Source organism: Lagopus leucura, unplaced genomic scaffold (assembly GCF_019238085.1).
Source record: "Lagopus leucura isolate 7727_CA_CO unplaced genomic scaffold, USGS_WTPT01 Super-Scaffold_100033, whole genome shotgun sequence".
NCBI classification, from domain to species: Eukaryota; Metazoa; Chordata; class Aves; order Galliformes; family Phasianidae; genus Lagopus; species Lagopus leucura.
This window is the reverse complement of record NW_024962282.1, coordinates 4,625,110-4,642,987: the sequence shown is the minus strand read 5'-3', so window position 1 is coordinate 4,642,987 and position 17,878 is coordinate 4,625,110. Positions and strand designations below refer to the sequence as shown.

General features: G+C 41.5%; 1 protein-coding gene across 2 annotated transcripts in view; it reads right to left on the bottom strand.

Annotated features, from left to right (window-relative positions):
- PARVA (parvin alpha) overlaps window positions 1–17,878 on the bottom strand; it is a 64,719-nt gene that overhangs the window by 34,646 nt on the left and 12,195 nt on the right. The window contains exon 1 of one of the 2 annotated variants that reach the window (XM_042881912.1): window positions 2,327–2,383. The exons of the other annotated variant lie outside the window; for it this stretch is intronic. Within the exon in view, the coding sequence (XP_042737846.1) occupies window positions 2,327–2,354 (28 nt within the window). The 5' untranslated portion in view covers window positions 2,355–2,383. Of the gene's footprint in view, window positions 1–2,326; window positions 2,384–17,878 lie in introns of those variants that run through there. 2 annotated transcript variants of the gene reach the window in all.

The window sequence follows — 17,878 nt, the reverse complement described above, 5'->3', positions numbered from 1 at the left end:
CGGTAGCAGCCTTGATTCCTGCAGGATATTAATTGGTCTGCACCTGGTAACCCTTAGGACAAGATATTTCATTGAAACAAGTCCTTTGACAACCACAGCTTCCAATTAATTGAGATATTGCACATGTCAAAACTATGTGAAGTGCTCGAGGCAATACTGAGACAGAATGAAGAGCATCTGTCTACTCCTCACCCAGGGCAGCGATATTTCTTGAGTTATATAAAATCTGCAGCTAGCAACATTCAAAAGAAAGTCAGAGACGCCTCAGAACCAAGGAGAGGCAGTTGTTCATTCTACAAATCCACCAGCTTGCTGCAGATTTCTCCAAAATATTGTGGAGAAGCTGATTTTAAAGGACTGACTTTTGCCTTGTGTTCTCTCAATCACCAACCAGCTAACAGTAGCTCTTCCAACATCAACAAGCAGCGCTCATGTAGAAAAGACAAAACCAAAGATCTGTTCCAAGAAGTCTTTCCCAGCTCGACAAGTTCTAGCTATTCCTAAGAGAAAACCTCAAAATAGTTCTTAGGAATGTAAGGGCACACTAGTAACTAGCTGAGGATTTCCTGAATTTCTTGCTCTTTTCTTCCTGTGTAGATAAGCCTTGTTTTTGAAGGAGAAAAAAAATCAAGTGTCAGAACCACTGCATCTCAACAATAAGGACTGAGAACTGGTCAACGTGCACACGCCACCACAATTTCCAAGCTGTAGCTCCTAGAGCTGGCCAAGCATTTATCCTAACTGCATTTTAGGAGATTACCAACCAGCTGTGCTGTGCTGTGGTCGCTACAACGGCTGTGGCATTTGCCTAAAATGTAGTTGCACAGAAGTGTAAGATGATGATGTAAGGCAGGATTTGGAACAAACTGGAAACTGTATTTGGCTTAGGAAAGCAGAGGTAGTTCTCTGTTTGCTCAGAAAATCAATCAACTCTTACCAATCTAGGTTTAAGACCATATAGGAAAATCAATTCGTTTAATATCTTACCAACAGAAGAAAACAGCATTATTCCCATTCTACAGAGTAGAAAGCAATGTAATTGTAGATTAAGGGATGCATATCTGCTTTCTAAAGACACAAACTGCACTTGTAGAATGGAAGGTAGGCACTTGGAAATATAGCCTTAAAACCTGTCTGCAATGTTACAGAACGGACAGTAACAGCTGTACCTCTCAATTCCCAAAGTCATGCAGTAAGCAGTGAGGCCCCCCCCTTCCTTTCAGCAGCGGTGATTTTCATCCAGCCTTGTGCCTTGCCCTTCAAGGGCACTTCCTGTGCCTTCCTGCACGTTTCTGATCCTGCTCATTTCTTCACAGAACTCCAAAAGCTGCTCCCAAGTCTAAATGCCCCATCTCAAAAACATTCCTTCCTGAGCTGCATCATCAGATTGATGTCATTTACATGTTTCTTATCGGGAAATAAATCACAAACAACGTAAGCACCAGCACTGGTATCCCACAGCCCTGAAGTACGTATGCACTGCAATCAACTCCTTGCTACCATCTGTCAAACACCATCAGATGTGGGAAACACCTCTGTGTAGCACTCCTACTTGTGAAAAGCACTCCATGGGTCCCTGGCACTACCAGTTTATCAATTTCAGCATGAAAAACATCCATACCAGTAGTTGCTCTGATACAGTATTTTGCACTTCACAGGTAAACACACACACAAAAAAAAAAAACGCAATCCAAGCATCCAAATTACCTTAAATGTATTTCCCTTTACAGCACTAACACATCTAGAATTGCCCAGAAACACTCTGCAGCCTCCAGTTGTTGATGCCATAAATGCTTTTATTGTACTAGTCCTATTAAGAAGTGCTTAGTAGTACCAAATTTTCATTTTATTAAGCATGAATATTAAACTTGCCTAGTGCATCATATAGCCCATCTCAGACACACATTGGACTAGAAAGGACAATTTTCCCTGGGTGGATATTCAGCTGATAAGAATCACTATTTTCACGCTGGATCAAGTACTACCTAAGGACTGAATGTGCACCAAATTGAGTTTAGCAGAAACATACACTCACATGAACTACCATGAGGTGAAAGAGTTAATTAAAACTCACTCATACTGCAGAAATATTTTCAGGGAATAGCCTTTAGAATGAACAAATGACTGTATTTTCCTTCTGTACCCCCCTGGAAAGTGAAGCCAGAGAAGAGCAGGGTGAAAATCAACTCCCAGTCTTCTCATCAAAATACTACCAAACAAAAAATAACTACCATTGACAAAAATACAAGATCAGAAAGTAATATTCCTAAGCTATCACAGAGACAAAGACAAGAAATAATTGAATGAGCCAGGTCTAATCACCTACCTTTAGGGCAAAACGCTCCGCAGCCCATCGTAGGTTTGCCAGGCCACCCTCATAGTGCATCCAAGGGAGAACTGTAGCCTCACAGGTGCTGGAAGCCCCTTGCTCTGGAGGCCCCTTTGCTGCTGCTGTATTGTTAGAGCTGTATTGTCAGAGCCTGTTTTCTAACAGAATGGTCCAAGCACATTGCAACTCTCAGCTCAGAGCATCGCTTCAGAACAAGTGGCTGACTGCCTATATAATTTAATATGATGCCACATGAGACTCATAGACCATCTGCAAAAGAAGCTAAATCTGCTTTTTGCAGCTTGGTGAGTTGCATTCTGAATGCCGGGTTGCAGCTTTGACTGTGTGCTTTTGTTATCTGACACATAACTGAACAAAACACTCAAATGGCACGTCTAAAGCACATGTTTTTACTCATCTCATAGTCAATTCCTACTGCACATAACTTCTTATTGACAACTCCCCTTAAAGCATAGGGAAGGTCTGGGCACAGACATGGCAGCACTGGAAGAAGCTTTTTTCTGGTGTTTTTTTTGTTTGTTTGTTTGCTTTTTGTTTTTGTTTTTTGTTTGTTTGTTTTTTGAGAAACCAAGTCTGGTTGAATGCCAAAGTCAACAAAAGTTACAGCATCCTTGAATTCTGTTGTCAGAATTGAGACACATGCATAATGTGAGCAAATTCAGGTCCTGATCTCAGTATTCTTTTCTCTATAAATGCTTCCCCGTTAAATAACAAATGGTTAGGAAGACTCAGATGGAAAGAGATCAAGTTCTAAAACCAGAAAAGCATATATAATCTAAAAAGTGGAGGAAAGAACAGGAGTGAGCTATCAAAAGAATAACAAACTACTGGTAAGATAGCAACTAGTTTTCCATTGGCCATGGGTCCTCCCAAAGAGACAGTAAAGAAAATATAACCTAGAGCAATTACTTAGGATGAAAATCAAATTTATATGAAGTGCTCTACAGATGAAAACTTTTCAGAAGCTGTAAAGCGTGTAAGTGCCTGTTCAGTTTAGAGCAGGGGTGAGAAAAGTGACAAACCCCTGGCGCACTTTTAAGCAGCAGAAAATGGTACCTTTCTAGTTTCCAACTGAACTTCATTTACCATACCAACGGCAAATATGGAGAACCAAAACAAATTTCTTATTCAGTTATTCAGCCATGTTACACAACTAATCCCCCCCTCCAGGTTTCATTTCAGATGTGATCTCTTGCAAAAAAAAAAAAAAAAAAGACACTGAGCCCTCATCAGAGTCCTGAAGTCACACTTTTCACCAGCTCTGGGGACTCTCTGATATAAACCAGTTTGCAGTTACTGGGTCATTCTCACAGAACCTCTCCTTGCCAGCACTCCTATTTGCTGCTGCACTACTCACAAGCTGTAATAGGGCTCCCCTCTCTGACTCCTGGACTGCTGAATAACAGCATTCAATTACAGGACAATACTCAGCTGCCTTACTAAGGTTTTCTTTTCTTCATCTCTGAACAGAATCCTAAGTGTCCTACAGACCTCCCAAGCAAGACTGCCACCATAAGGTAAACACAGCTCAGGAAAATCAAGTTCCACTTGGAACCATCCAGAAGGATGCTGAAGATATTTCTATGTGTTAAAAATATTCACGAAGTCTGAGGCAGCCACAGTCTGCATCATATATCACACCTATTTCATAAGTGACTAATTATAAAGTGACGCTTTTTTTGCATCCACAAAAATAGCTGGGTTTTTTACAGAAATAGTAAATGAAAGTTATCTGTTTTATGATGAGCTTTTGTGCTTAAATGCTAGAAGATCGCATCCATGTGAACTGCTTCGATAGGTATAGTTACAGCAGGGTAAGAAAGCTCTGAATTGGCTCAAGCAAAGCTGTCTTCTCAAAGGGCATAACCTGGTGAGAAATTAATAGCAATGACTCTGAAGTGCATGGTTTGGGGACAGGAGCACCGAGGAGAGGAATTTCTAATTATACTCTCCGCAATCCATTTTCACTTACCATAAACACAAACTCAAGCGGGACTTAATTTCTAACTCCCATAATCTAACATCAACAGCAGCAAGGAAATTATCATGCAGACAGTCTGCGTCTCCCCGCTCCCTCGGCAGCCATCACTGCTGGGATAAAGCAGCACATGGCTAGGGTGCTCCGGGCCGACCGTTTCCCCCAACTGCTCCTAAGGGCTCGCTTCCAATCCCACCATTTTCAGCTCTATAAAAAGAGAAGTGTAGCCAGGGAAGACTGAAGTCTTTTCCAAGTGGCTTCGGCCATTAATACAGGAAACGATTCAAAGGCAACATGACACTGATAGCTTAATTTGTGAAAATGGATAAATACCATATCTGCCACATAGCACATTAACCCATGTAACAAATAAATACAGAAATAGCACTGCAATGCTTGGTTAAAAGGTTTTGGTTCACAGAGGAGAAAATTTAATTAAAGCATGTAATGTCAATTACTGTCATTTGTAATTTTATTTTGCTTCCCTAGAAACAATACAGATGCAGGATTCTAAAGCTACCTGCATGTTTGATGCAAATGGGATAAAATTATCTAGGTTCTGAGAAAATCCAGATAGTAGGAAAAAAAAGGCATTTTTACCTAACCTCATTCATGGATCTTCTTCAAAGTGTTGATTGCGTGAGGACCGACTTGCCTCCAATTTGAACATATGGGCCAACAACCCAGACCTGAGACTTTTCATAGAATCATAGAATGGCCTGGATTGAAAAGGACCACAGCGCTCATCTAGTTTCAACCCCCTGATGTGTGCAGGGTCGCCAACCAGCAGACCAGGCTGCCCAGAGCCACATCCAGCCTGGCCTTGAATGCCTCCAGGGATGCGGCATCCACAGCCTCCTTGGGCAACCTGCTCCAGTGTGTCACCACTCTCTGTGTGAAAAACTTCCTCCTAATATCTAACCTAAACCTCCCCATCTCAGTTTAAGGCCACTTTTTTTTACTTGTGTTAGGTCATCAAAAAAGGCTGGGAAGGAAGCAGCAGCTTCATTCTCAGCTCCTGTAAATGGGCACAGCCTTACTGAGGCCAACAGAAGAGCAAGGATTGATATCAGAAGAGAATTTGGCTTACTGTTGTTACTGATTGATTTTAACAGGAAAATTATAGGGCCAGTTCCTTAATGCTTCTGCTTTACTCACTCTGCTCTATGCAGAAGTGATAGAGACCTAGGAGTGATGAAGAAGACTCCCAATATCTCACCACTGCAGTAATAAACATTGGCAAAACTTGCCAGTCCTTTTCTCCCTTGCTACATGCAATGCATCACAGTGTCAGCATCCACTTCTGGTTTTATACAAACAACGTTTCAGCAGTAAAGCTCAATGCAGCACAGCAGTGCCGTGCCCATATTGTATTCTCTTGAGGTCAGGAAGCAGCACCAGGAAAGGATGAATGAAACCTCCTGTCAGTGAATCACATCAGATTTATTTCTACTTTGCAAACCGTGATCTCAGATGCCAGAAGGAGAAAATGTGCCATAAAGAGCTCCAAGCCTTTTCCTTTAAGTACCACCACTTCCAAATACAGCAACCATGCCACCTTTTGAAATCATGCCTTGCTCAGTAGTGTAATACTATAGTAAAACAGTGATTAGAATTACAGGAAAGAGCTAACAAAAGAAAGAAGAAAGCAATTGGATATTTTCTTACATCTCTACATGACAGACACAAATAGTGCCTATCAAGTTCCCCCAGGCTATTTCAGGAGCATGCAGCACACAAAATGATGCAGGTTCATTACAAAAAAAATCTAAATCTAATCTGTTTGAATTTAAAATGCTAGGAATCACGTACACGAAGAATGAGAAGGCAGAACTCATGTTATACATAAGTAGAACACAAACGGGGAATCACATAAAATGCTCAGCTACCCAGAAATTACGGGTTGGATCTCTGGCAGTGCCAAACGCTGTCACTGCATAAATGCAGTCTGGGAAAAGACGCCTCCAGACAGGCTTCCTGCCTTCCCCACTCCTCACATGGATGATGTGAGGCTGGTATTTGGGACTTCAAGGGTGGCTCAGGGTGTGAACGACACTGCTTTGTCACTGAAGGTCTCAGGGGTCTGCTGCACTTTCTGAAATCCAATTGTCAAACTCACTGAAAAGCCCTTCACCTTTCACAGTCTACGTAAGTGAGGATGTGTATGACGTGCAACTTTCCCATCTTACGCTGAGATTTCCCTGTGCTGAGGAAATTCCCAGCTGCTCCAGCAGCCTTGGTTTAAGGCCCCTCTGCATTGCTTTCACAACCAGAATGAAGCCCTGTGAAGCAATGCCAAGATGCTGCCCAAGCAGTGCACTATTCACTTAGCAAAACTGAAATGCGAAGATTTAATTGTGATCTTCCAAAACAGGTGCTATTGGCTAAAGCTTGCCTTCCTGGACACCTTAATTTTAATCTTTATGCCGACATCAATGCTGACATCAACGTAACCTCCTCTCTCTTCCTTATTTACCAGAGCTAAAATCCAGAAGTTAATTACCCTCAAACAGGCTGTGTAATGAAAGGGAGGGGGGGACAAACATCACAGTTATATTTACAGATGTGCAATTATCAAACTGTATCTCTCCCAGATAACACAGGTGAACACTGACAAATGTCATTTAGAAGGGGCAATTCTGACTAGACCTAACTGGCAACTGCAAAAAATCAGTTGACAAAAACAAAATCCCATCACCTATATTATGACGACAGGTGGCTTAAGAGATGCTGACAATATCTGGGGGGCCCACGGCTCCCCCAGCACATTACTGATCTTTGCAGCACACCTTCAAGGCACAAGTGTTACCAACTGCAGGCAGGCAGCTTTTTTCATAAACGCACAGACGAAAGAGAATGATGTTCTAGCTATAAATACACAGACTTCTTTACAGCTTATATCATACACAGTACCTTTACAACAAACGTAGGTGCAAACAGCACACGTGAAGGCTGGGTAAGGCAGCCTCAAACAATAAGAGCCACTCCCTGCCATCAAACCAGGCTTCACTCAGGTGTGAAACCTTCACCAGAGCCTGGCTCGCTGTTACATGCTGACATTTCAGACCAAATGCTGGAATTACTCTCCTCTCATTTTCTGTGTAAATAACACTGGATTGAAAACTAAACTCAACGACGCTTCCGAAAACAGAGACAAGACTTAAAAGTCAGCAAAAGATCAGCGACATAAAACCAGTCTGCAGATCAGACCTCAATCCTAACTCCTGCTGATCTCTCTCATAGTACAAAAACATTACTCAGCAAGAGTAAAGGCAGCACAATCAGTTACTGAATAGTTTGCTCAGTGTTATGTTATTGTTTCCCAAGAAAAAGTAATGATTTACAAGGGGGTCCAAAACAGACACACGGTTTGTGCCAGGGTAAAGAAAAAATCCTTGATATATAGACCTGCACACGAACAAGCCCCTCATTCTTACTCTCTCCTTGCCTTCCATTTAGTCTTTGTGTTACTTGAGTTGGATTTCCTTTAGGTCTGGGTTCTATTCGCTAAACTGCATTAATACACCAATTCCATCCTGCGATCTCCTTTGCTAGAATATTGCCAAGCTGGCAAGCTGGCTCCTGTGAGACTACTTTCCCTGACGTGCAGTAAGCTATTTATTGACACACCGCCGTTCCCAGTCCATTTTGCACCTATGCAGTGAACTGGATAGCAGTTCCATATGTTGGAGCTGCTACACTTCTCTGGAAAATTGTATTACTTTGGGTAAATAAAACACTGGGAGCAGCAGGAAAAGTATCATAAAAATGCAGCTGAGTTTGTTTCATCCTGCCTCCATCAGCAAATTTGGTCTATGACCTTCGCATATGAGTCATGCAAGCACTTTGGAACTTGCAGTGATTTATATTTTAAGGATAGGAGGTTCAAGGCTTACATTTCTATTCCCCAACCATACATTATTTTTCTCCAAACACAATTTCTTGATAATTATCTATGAACTAAAATGCATAGGCATCTTTTTTGCCTAATTTGTGGTGCATATTAACCAAAACCATTCATCTCAATAGCCAGTCCCTGTGTTCTTGGCAGAACATAGCTGATGTGTAGGTTATTCCTGGAACCAGACAAGGCAGATGCTCTCATCATAGCTTTAGTCACGGAAACATGCTTCTACCAGGCATTGTTTGCAAAAAAGGAAATTCCCAGCATATCTGTCAAAAACAAGGAGTAGTAGGGTACAACACTTTATAAATAAAAGTATCTAATTTTTAAGCAGAGCTCATATTTTTTAATGCAGATCTCAGTATGTTCAACAAATCAAGTAATGTTTTTTTGAGCTTAGGGCTTGTGTTCTGCTGCAAAGTCTTTTGTATTCACAACTCCACCCCTCCAGCCCTACACACACAAACAGATGCAGAGCAACAAGTCAAACTACCACGTAGGCACAGCAAAACAAACGTCTTCTTGTCCATCACACAGACTATTCCATTCCACTTTCAGCACTCTAACTTGCCGGCACTTTTTCAAGTCAGACCATTATGTACACTGCTGTTTGGTGCTGTACTGTCACTGTCAGCACCACTGACTAAGCCAATCAGGTGATCCCAAATCAAGCAGGACTGTTTCCAAACTCCCGCAGGACATTACAGAACTGCATGCAAGCATCTGTGGGCTGGACAGCTGTCTCCAAGAGTTTACAGCACTTCCTTACGTGGGCACACTCTGGAGCAGTGAGAAAGGTAAGTCTCCAGCCCACTACGTAACTCTGCTACTGATTCTAAATCCCTGAGTCTGAATTTTAATCCAAGAAATGTTGGTGTCAGTGTTCCAAGCGCATGGTCCATTCAAGGAGCCATCTGATGGTCATTACCTGGGTGACCTAACACTTTACCATGCCGTCTCACAGGGCTCCTAGCTGGATTCACAGTCTGCTTTGATGAGAGCTAGCAAAAGAAGCTTCTTTTCAGTTTCCCTGTGCATTACTGGCTGGGTGTTGGGTCCACCAAAAACCTGTGTTTTCCATGATCTATTTGACACAATATACATCACATCACTTGCAAGACAAGTTTAAGAGGCAGGTCTCACTGGGTTTAAACAAATGATCTGTTTCTTTTCTGATGGAGGCCTGTAAGAACAACAGTAATGGTATAAAAACCAAGCTACTATAAATGTTTGTGTCATGTTGACTTCCACCTCTTCTTTTAGATTACCCTCTAGAGACCAAGTCAGGAATTACTATAGTGGTTAGCTGTAACTGATTAAGCACTCTGCCCTCTTTCTGTAAAAATTTACCAAATAATCCTTTAAGTGAGTAAAAAGAGATCTATTCCTACAGCTAAATCCTATAGAGGCTACACGTTGTCAGCACATAGGATAGTTTGTACCAGCAAAATCAAAACTATCTAGCACATAGGAGTCCTGACTGCCTGGGGTGGCACTTCTGCTCCCCTGTTCTCTATTCAATTGGCCCTGAACAAATAAGAACTGTTCCTATCTGAGTTTCTCTAGAGTACTGGCAGTGATCAGTATTTCCGCTTTATCTAATGGGCAATCTCTGGGCTATTGCAAATCTTAAGTTGGCAGATTAATCTAGATGGAAATTTATATCCATGCTTAGAAAGCCATTATGTTATGATGCAGAACACCAATAAGAGAAATCATAATACCACTACACCCTGCTTTAAAACTCTATTCTGAAATACAGACTTTAATTCATCTGAGTATTTATTTTTAGTCTGAATGAGATAAAGATGGGTGAGAATGCTTGGCTGAATGATTCTTCAGATCAAGCACAAAACCTGATCTCCCAGAGAGCTCCAAACTCACTTTTAGAACTCTATGAAACATTACGTTTGTGAACAAATTAATCCTAGATTCCCTATTAGCTCTCCAGACCATAACCACAGACTCAAAACTCCTGCCTTTCTTCACATACAGCCATTTTCATTAGTACTAGAATGCAAGTCAGGTAAACACTGTCCTTAGTCACTTGTGCAGCCCAATTACTATTAACAAGTCTGTTAAGGCAGCCAGGATAGTGTTCAAGCCCTTTTTCTATAGCTGTGGTTGCTCTATGGCATTAACAGGAGCAAAGTAAAACCTCGCGCTTGTTACTGGGGTAAACATCTGCTGACTCTGGGCACAAACAAGGGTCAACAAATCCCAGTTGTTAAAGAACTACAGTGGCCCTGTAATCCTCACCATATCACTCCGATGCAGATAATGATCGTTATCACTGTTTTATGGAAAACAAACAAAAATGAGAATTTGCCTGCAGCCTCAGAACAGAACCAGGGCCAGCAATCGGGGCTGCTGGCTCCCACACACAAGCTGCAGTCAGCCCCCTACTCTGTCTGAATAAGCTCCACAAACACACCAGGGCACCACCTTTTGATCAGCCCTTCATGCTGAAACAAGCTGGTCACCTGTCACCTTGTACATCTGGCTGTCACCCCAGCCCTTGGATGTTGTCACCCTTCCACTCTCTCACCTCAGTGCTGCTGCTGCCAATTCCTCCCCACCTGCACTTCTGTGGCTTTCCCCTTCCCCACCCTACAACCCAGGGCCCGGAGCCAGAGCTGGTGTGTCCAGTAGGACTTTTCTGGGTCCCACAGGGAGCTGAACCAAAAGTTAAACACTCAAAAAACAACCCTCCATGTGCCCAATTAAATTTATCATATTTTGAATGCAGGTACTGAAAAAATGTAAGGTTTATTAGCTCTCATGGCCCACATACTGGCACCTTAGATTGACTGAACGTTCTGCCTCAGAAGTCTGTTTGCTCCTCAGAAGGAAAAAGTTGGCTTCACATTAGTAATGTCGTATGTTGTGTAGCCCTCAGAGGTCTCTTATGAGTTCTGTAAAAATCTTCTCAGGCAATTTTCTAAGGACGTATTTTAAAAACACCACAAAAAGAATCTGCTCAGTCTAGCAGTCTTCTAGAAGTTCTAGCTTCTAGAAACTGGTGCTGTCAGAATTAAGTTCAAAAGTACCACACTGGCAAGAGAAAATACCTCCTAGATGATTCAAGGCTTCAATGGAAGCTTACTGCCATAAAGTGAAGATGTTGCCTTTAAACGAAAGGAATCGACTATTTTGTTAAAGAGTACCAGCCAGCCAGCCTGCTCTGATGAACAAACAGGAGATTTCCAGGTTCTGAGCACTCACACAGTAAACCTGTTGGTTTATAATTACAGCTCTCTTTACTTTGCCAGAGCAGGGAGAAAAGGGCAGGCAGAGGCTGAGAGCCGCCCCAGCAGCACCTGCATGCAAATGCAGCGCTATCAGCTTAGGGGCTCCAGAGGAGACCACTTGCGTAAGTAAACGCAATTTAACAGCAGCTCCTAATAAGAGGAAGGAAACGAGGGAGAGAAAGAAAAGTGATAGGAGACAAAAGGACTTTATAAAACAGGGCTTTATTGCTTTCATTTCTCTTTGTTCTGTTTAAGCACTGAACTTTCCAATTCTAGATACTGCACAAAAGAAGTACCTGTCTAAAAAAGTTCATTTCATTCTGAAACTGTCTTGCAAGATGCCTCAATGCCTCACAGACTCTGCACTCCATTATTAGGAGGAACAATTGAACTACCTCTAATTAATTTGGCACAGCCTTTACTTCTGATACCAATCAAATCATCATTAATGGGGAATTTGTGCTCTCATTATAGCACAAAATGGGTACTAATCTTCTCATGAAGATTTTTGCACCATAGAGAGTGGTTTGAGGTCAGTGTAGCTGGCTTCTCCTGTGCCTTCCCCTCCCCCCCCCTGTGTTGGGTTGTTTTTTTTTTTTTAAACAGGATGGAAAAAAATTATAATGATGTGCTACTTAGTACCTGGATACAAATCCACATTCAGGTTGCCTACACTGAAAGACTGAAACCAGCTCAAAATAAAATAAAAATAAAGATTTTAGTAGCTCACAGGGCTCAAATTAAACACTTAAATAGGTAACATTAGATATTTCTCATGCTGCCGCCCATTTCTCTATTTATTTTTATCTGCAGGATCAGGCGTGTTAGAGAGGGAGGCCTGGTTAGAATTGCCTCAGCCATCATTCTTGGTTACTTACATCTGTGGTCAATTTTCCACACTTTCTTCCATAAAAGGTAAACGAGGCACTGTACTTGCAACAGGATAATCTAAACAATATGAACAATGTTACTGTTAAAGACCATCTGGCTCATCAAGCGCAGCCCCAGACTTTTAACTCCTTGAATAAAGTGCGGAACCCCACGGCGGATTTTTTTTTTATCCAAAAATCATTTTTAAAGCACTAGAAGTAGAGCTCCTGGAGATACGTGGGATCTGGAGCATAAGGAAATTCGTTTTCTTATTTCACCCTTTTTGTGTCCTACATTTACGGCAATCCAAGCTGGAGACGGGCATTCAGACGTCACATTTCTCTACAAAAAGCCCTCTAAAAAGCTCTGCAAGAAGCTGCGTGCCAGCTGTGCGCACAGAGCTGTGTTTCCGAGAGGAGACAGGAGGGTTAAGTATTTCACAACTCAACCCAACGCCCCATCCCGCCACTTCTTAAAAGGTAACAAAAGTCAAAGAAGGGTCACCAGAATGGCAGGAAAACACGTGGGAGGGTTGAGGGCGAACACGACCAAAGAAGGCTTTTAATTGTGCGCAACTGCTTATCTGGTAGATAAATTAACAAGCCGTTCCATGGGAGAAAAACACGTCGGAGCAAGGCTGGAACAAAACTTGCTTGCAGAAGGCGAGCCGGCAGGGCGAACACCGAGGCCTGGGAAAGGCCGAGGCGCAGAGCGGGCCGCTGTGGGCACCGAGGAGTTAAATATCCTCATGCATTTAAAGGCCTACAGACTCCAAAATGCACTTTTTGCAACTGAGCAACAGTTGGAATTAAATGTTGTCGGGCTTCGGTCAGTCTTCTCTCTGCTGCAACTCCACAAGTGCTGTGCACAGAGCGGGTTAACGGCCCGTCTGGCTGGGCTGTAACAGAGGGCAGGGCTTTGCTTCTCGAGAGGGCTTTTTCTTCTCTCCAAAGTAGTTTTAATGGCATTATTAAAAAATAATAAAAAAAAAAAATAATTAAAAAATACCCCACAACTGTTCTCGTGAAGTACTTTAATGTTTTTTATTTAATTTCTAAAAATATTTTTGGAAAGCAAAGCAAATGAATTAGAGCATAGTTGGAGCTTTTCTTGTAGAGTAAACAACACAAGAATTAATTTTCACAATCATTGGTTCCTTGCTTTAAATCCTACATTTTGCTTTAAACAGAAACATCACCCAAGCTGGTTTCTAGGTAAAGTGCCCACGAGTGAACCTTCCCCTATAGCAGAAGTTTTCCTGCCACTCCCCAAAATGTGCCCACAGACCTTCTCCACAAGTCTGCTCTTATTTGGATCTAGTCCTCATTTAAGCTAGTTTACTGTAAGCCCCCTGCGCTGTATGCTGACATACATATGCTAAATTCTTAGCTTAGAAAATGTTTTTCAGATGCAATCATGGCACTTCTTTATTTTCAAAGAAATCTAATTTAAAATATGCTCATGACTCATCATTAAAAAAAAAGGAGCTTTGTTACAGTAACCAAGATAGGTCAGGCAGTTCTATGATTAATAGGGTCAAAAAGCTACAATTCATATTTAAATCCTCAGTCGCTTGCACTGTAATAATTAACCCTATCTGGTGAGTTCTGCCTGCACACCAGCCAAAAACGTAACATTTCTCAGAGAAGGAATATCGTACAGTGAAACAGTAACTCCAGTGCCCTTCCATGCATGCTCTTCCCAAAGCCCCTTCAAAAAAGAGGGAAAAATTTATCTGAATTCAAGTTCTTTTGTGCACAACTTTTCCAAAACAAACGGAAACCAGTCATACCCCAATGGCCGTTTTCCTGCCAAAGCATCCTAGTCTCCAGCATCTTTCATCACATTCACACTTAACCCGTAACATTTTTCAACTAAAAAGCTCCTTGAAAAGAAACTCATTTTCACTCCATTTTGTGTAGCTAGAAACTGAGGCACACAAGTATTCAAATCTGATGCAGGAAGCAGTGCCATTCCATGAGCACTGCTTTCATCACACCTTGTTCCCAAACTCGTTGCTCGTTCTCACTCCCACATTATCATCCATCATCTCTTGCACAAGCATTCACAGGTCCTTATGACAAATTACATCAGGGAAGAGCCTCAGATTAAAAGTAACCAATCACTACCAAAGGTTAGTTCTAACTTACATCAGTTCTCTGAGCTCCGATGTTCTACAATCACATAAACACTTTGGATGGCCTAACACCCAGGATTTACAATGAGAGCAGGACTCTGTCCTTCACTCTGCTTGTAGGGCTAATGGAACTACAGCAGTAGTGCTCAAACTGAAGACAAAGGCAGTCCTGCTTTCTAATGCCTTGCTGTGCACACGAAATCACACATCCACAGAACCATGTGATCATTCACTAGAGAAGGCGAACAGGGGATACACAGTCAAAAAGCAGTATTTCAATAAATAAATACACACAATTTATATTAAGGGATGCATCTCAAAAAAGCTCATGGCAAAACTGAGAAACTCCTCACACAACTCACTGAAGGTGTCAACAACTCCATGCAGTCAGCTGCCAAACGGGAAAATTCACCCAACATAGTTATTTGGAGAAAGTCCGGTAGGTGTGCATGCAAAGACTTGCACAAGACAAATTGTTGGAGGCTGGTAAACCATTCTGAAGAGCCATCATATGTGTTCACACTCTTCTCAAACTCCTCTCCAGCTGCACATCCCTGGTATGTAAGTGCTATGTTGCTCTGGCCTGTGCTAACCCGTTTTTATGTCTCTCTTTCTTTACTAGAGAGAGACAGTCACTACTTAAAATAAATAATAATAAAAAAATAATTAAGTGAAATCTTAAATTAATGTAAACAATCCAGATTTAACATTTCTATTTAGATGGCAGATGTGAGAAAATAATTATACCCATGACCCACTGTGAATGAACGGAGAGCCATCAACTACCTTCAGTTCTGTGTGAACCCAGAAGCCTAAAGCCCAGAGACTCTTCAGCTCAGAAACATTCATGCGGCGCCACTACTGATGCCAGATGGAGAACAGGACTCTCTCTGCAAAAGTAAAGAACTGAGGATTCACCAGAAGATCATTCATGTCCTCAGCCACTCTCTATGGGCACAGGCTTCAAGTACAATAGCTCACATTAAAGAAATCTAAGCCACACACACATACATGTACACTTCATTTCTTCTTGAATTCCTACAAAGAGTTCATTTTGGGCCCAGGTACTAAGTAAAAGTTTAAAGTGGTGCTGCATAAATATGCTCTGAGCACATGATTTGTCCAAACTAGAAACAATCATTTCTTTCTCTCTTTCCTCCTAATGTTTGATTTCATTAAGCATATCAGAATCTTTGCACACAGTAAGTAAACAATCTGTCTCCTTTTAGAGAGAATGAAGCTAACTGAGACCACTTCTGAACAAAGAAGCAATCTCCTCCTTTTCTGGAGAATGAAGTTACAAAAAACGGTAGTGGCATTCTGCAGATGAAGTCCCTGAAAGCAGAAACTGCACATTCTGACCCACATGCTGTAGTAAAAAAAAAAAAAATAATAATAATGAAAGAAAAGCTTGAGCTGCTGCTTCTTCTGCAAGGGTTTCAGCAATGGCAAGAAGAGTGCACGAGAATGCTTTTAAAGCCTGGTAAACTAACTGTAAGACAAGGGGAACTCTGCTAAACACAGACTCCACTGCAGCGTCTGGCTGAAGCAACTGAAGAAAACTGCTGTAGCTGATTGTGCTGTCTCTGGGTCTTGGCATTCATTATTTAAGTTCAGTGGAAACTGTTCAGCCTTGCAGTAGACTGACTCATCCACTTTAAATTTCAATTTCCTGCAAACGATCCATTAGTTTTTGGCAAGTTTCACACTGCACTATACTTCCATGAAAAGATCAGTTCCCAAACTCTGGTTTCTACAATGCTTTTTGTAATAGAGGTTTATTAAACACAGAATTTGGAGTTACTCATGCCCTTAAAAAAACAGGCCATGATTCTCACCTGACAATTTCCAACACGTGGCTACCAAGGGTAAACGAATGGCCCTGTTCCTAAACATTCTCTTGAGATGTACTTGTTGGGACAAGTCCTACCGGGCTCCACTACACTCTCCAAATGCAATGGGCATTTATATGAAAAACAGAAGTTGCTGTTAAGATGCATAGCATTAAGTTTCACTCAACCAGGAAAATATATAAATATTTGCACAATACCCACAGTTCTCCAGAAAGTGCACTGTGCACTTTTACACTTTTCTGGGTTTTCCAAAGCCACTTGGTGTTACTTCCATCATTTGCAACTAAATTGTTTTTTAAATTTACTATTTCCCTTCAAGTATTTTGTCACCAAGCAGCATCTGAAATATGTCAATAACACAAAATGGAAAATAACTGTGGTGTCTTCAATGCCACCATTCAGTAACTGTAGATGAATGTGGTCTAGCAAATAGCGATTAGAAAAATTCTTTGTCTTATGTCCCCAGGATATAATTATTTAGAAATGAAAAAGAGAGCAAATCGTTAACACGCATACATGTGAAAAAAACTCTCAAAGTACTTGGTAGGATTCCAAACCCATATGTGCTCCAGTTCAGCTGATACAGCAGAAAGGCTTTTTGCCCTAAAACTGTTTCATTGCATTTGTGCATTTTGCAGAGCGTGGGTCTGTGTTCATCCATGCTCTGAGAATGCTACAGCAAACAGCAGAGATTTCCTCACCTGAGCATACCCTACATGGATCCACACATGGCAATCATGAGCAGGTTGCAGTTTTCATGTTCTTTCAGTTCCCCAGTCTTCTCTCCCAGGACTGTCAGCAAGTACAGATAATTAATTAAGATTTGTGAGATACTCTAACTCTTCACAAGAACTGTCCTGATCTCATCCACATAATTTTACTTAAGTGATGCAGCCATCAAATGGTAATGGATTTTTTGGCCGCTATGGGAAAGTTCAGATGTGACAATCTAAGCAAGACGGTCTAGTAGCAAAAAAGTTTTATGCAATATAAGAAAGCTCCAGAAAGCTTCGAAAGGCTTGCTTTTATGTGTTTTAAAATATCCTGCATTAGACTAAGAAACATTTGTGGGAACTTAAGTGTCTTTTTAGGTATCTGGATATCGTATGTATTTGGGTGTTACAGTTATCGGCCCTACAGGTGCTTGAATCCTAGCTGGTAAAGTCCACTAGATATCTAATTCTCTAGTGCTGCACTTGAAAACAGCTGCTCAAATTCAGACAGACACAAACCTTATTCAGAAGACAGGTGCCTGTCTGCTGCCCCTCTCTCCCACACTAAACTTGGCGTAAGTATATCCCCTGTAAGCAAGATATGCAAAGATGACATATCAAAGTTAAAATACTTATCAGCTACTGGAGACTTTCCTTACTTTCTGCAAGCAAGATGGCATTGGATGTTTCAGAGCAATGCTACCTTTCTTTATTTTTCTGCTATGGATGTTACTTCAGACCACAAAGAAGTCTCTACTGCCTTGCTGAAATCACAGGGAAGCACTCCCAAAGACTGGTTAAACACTCGAGCAATTAGCATAA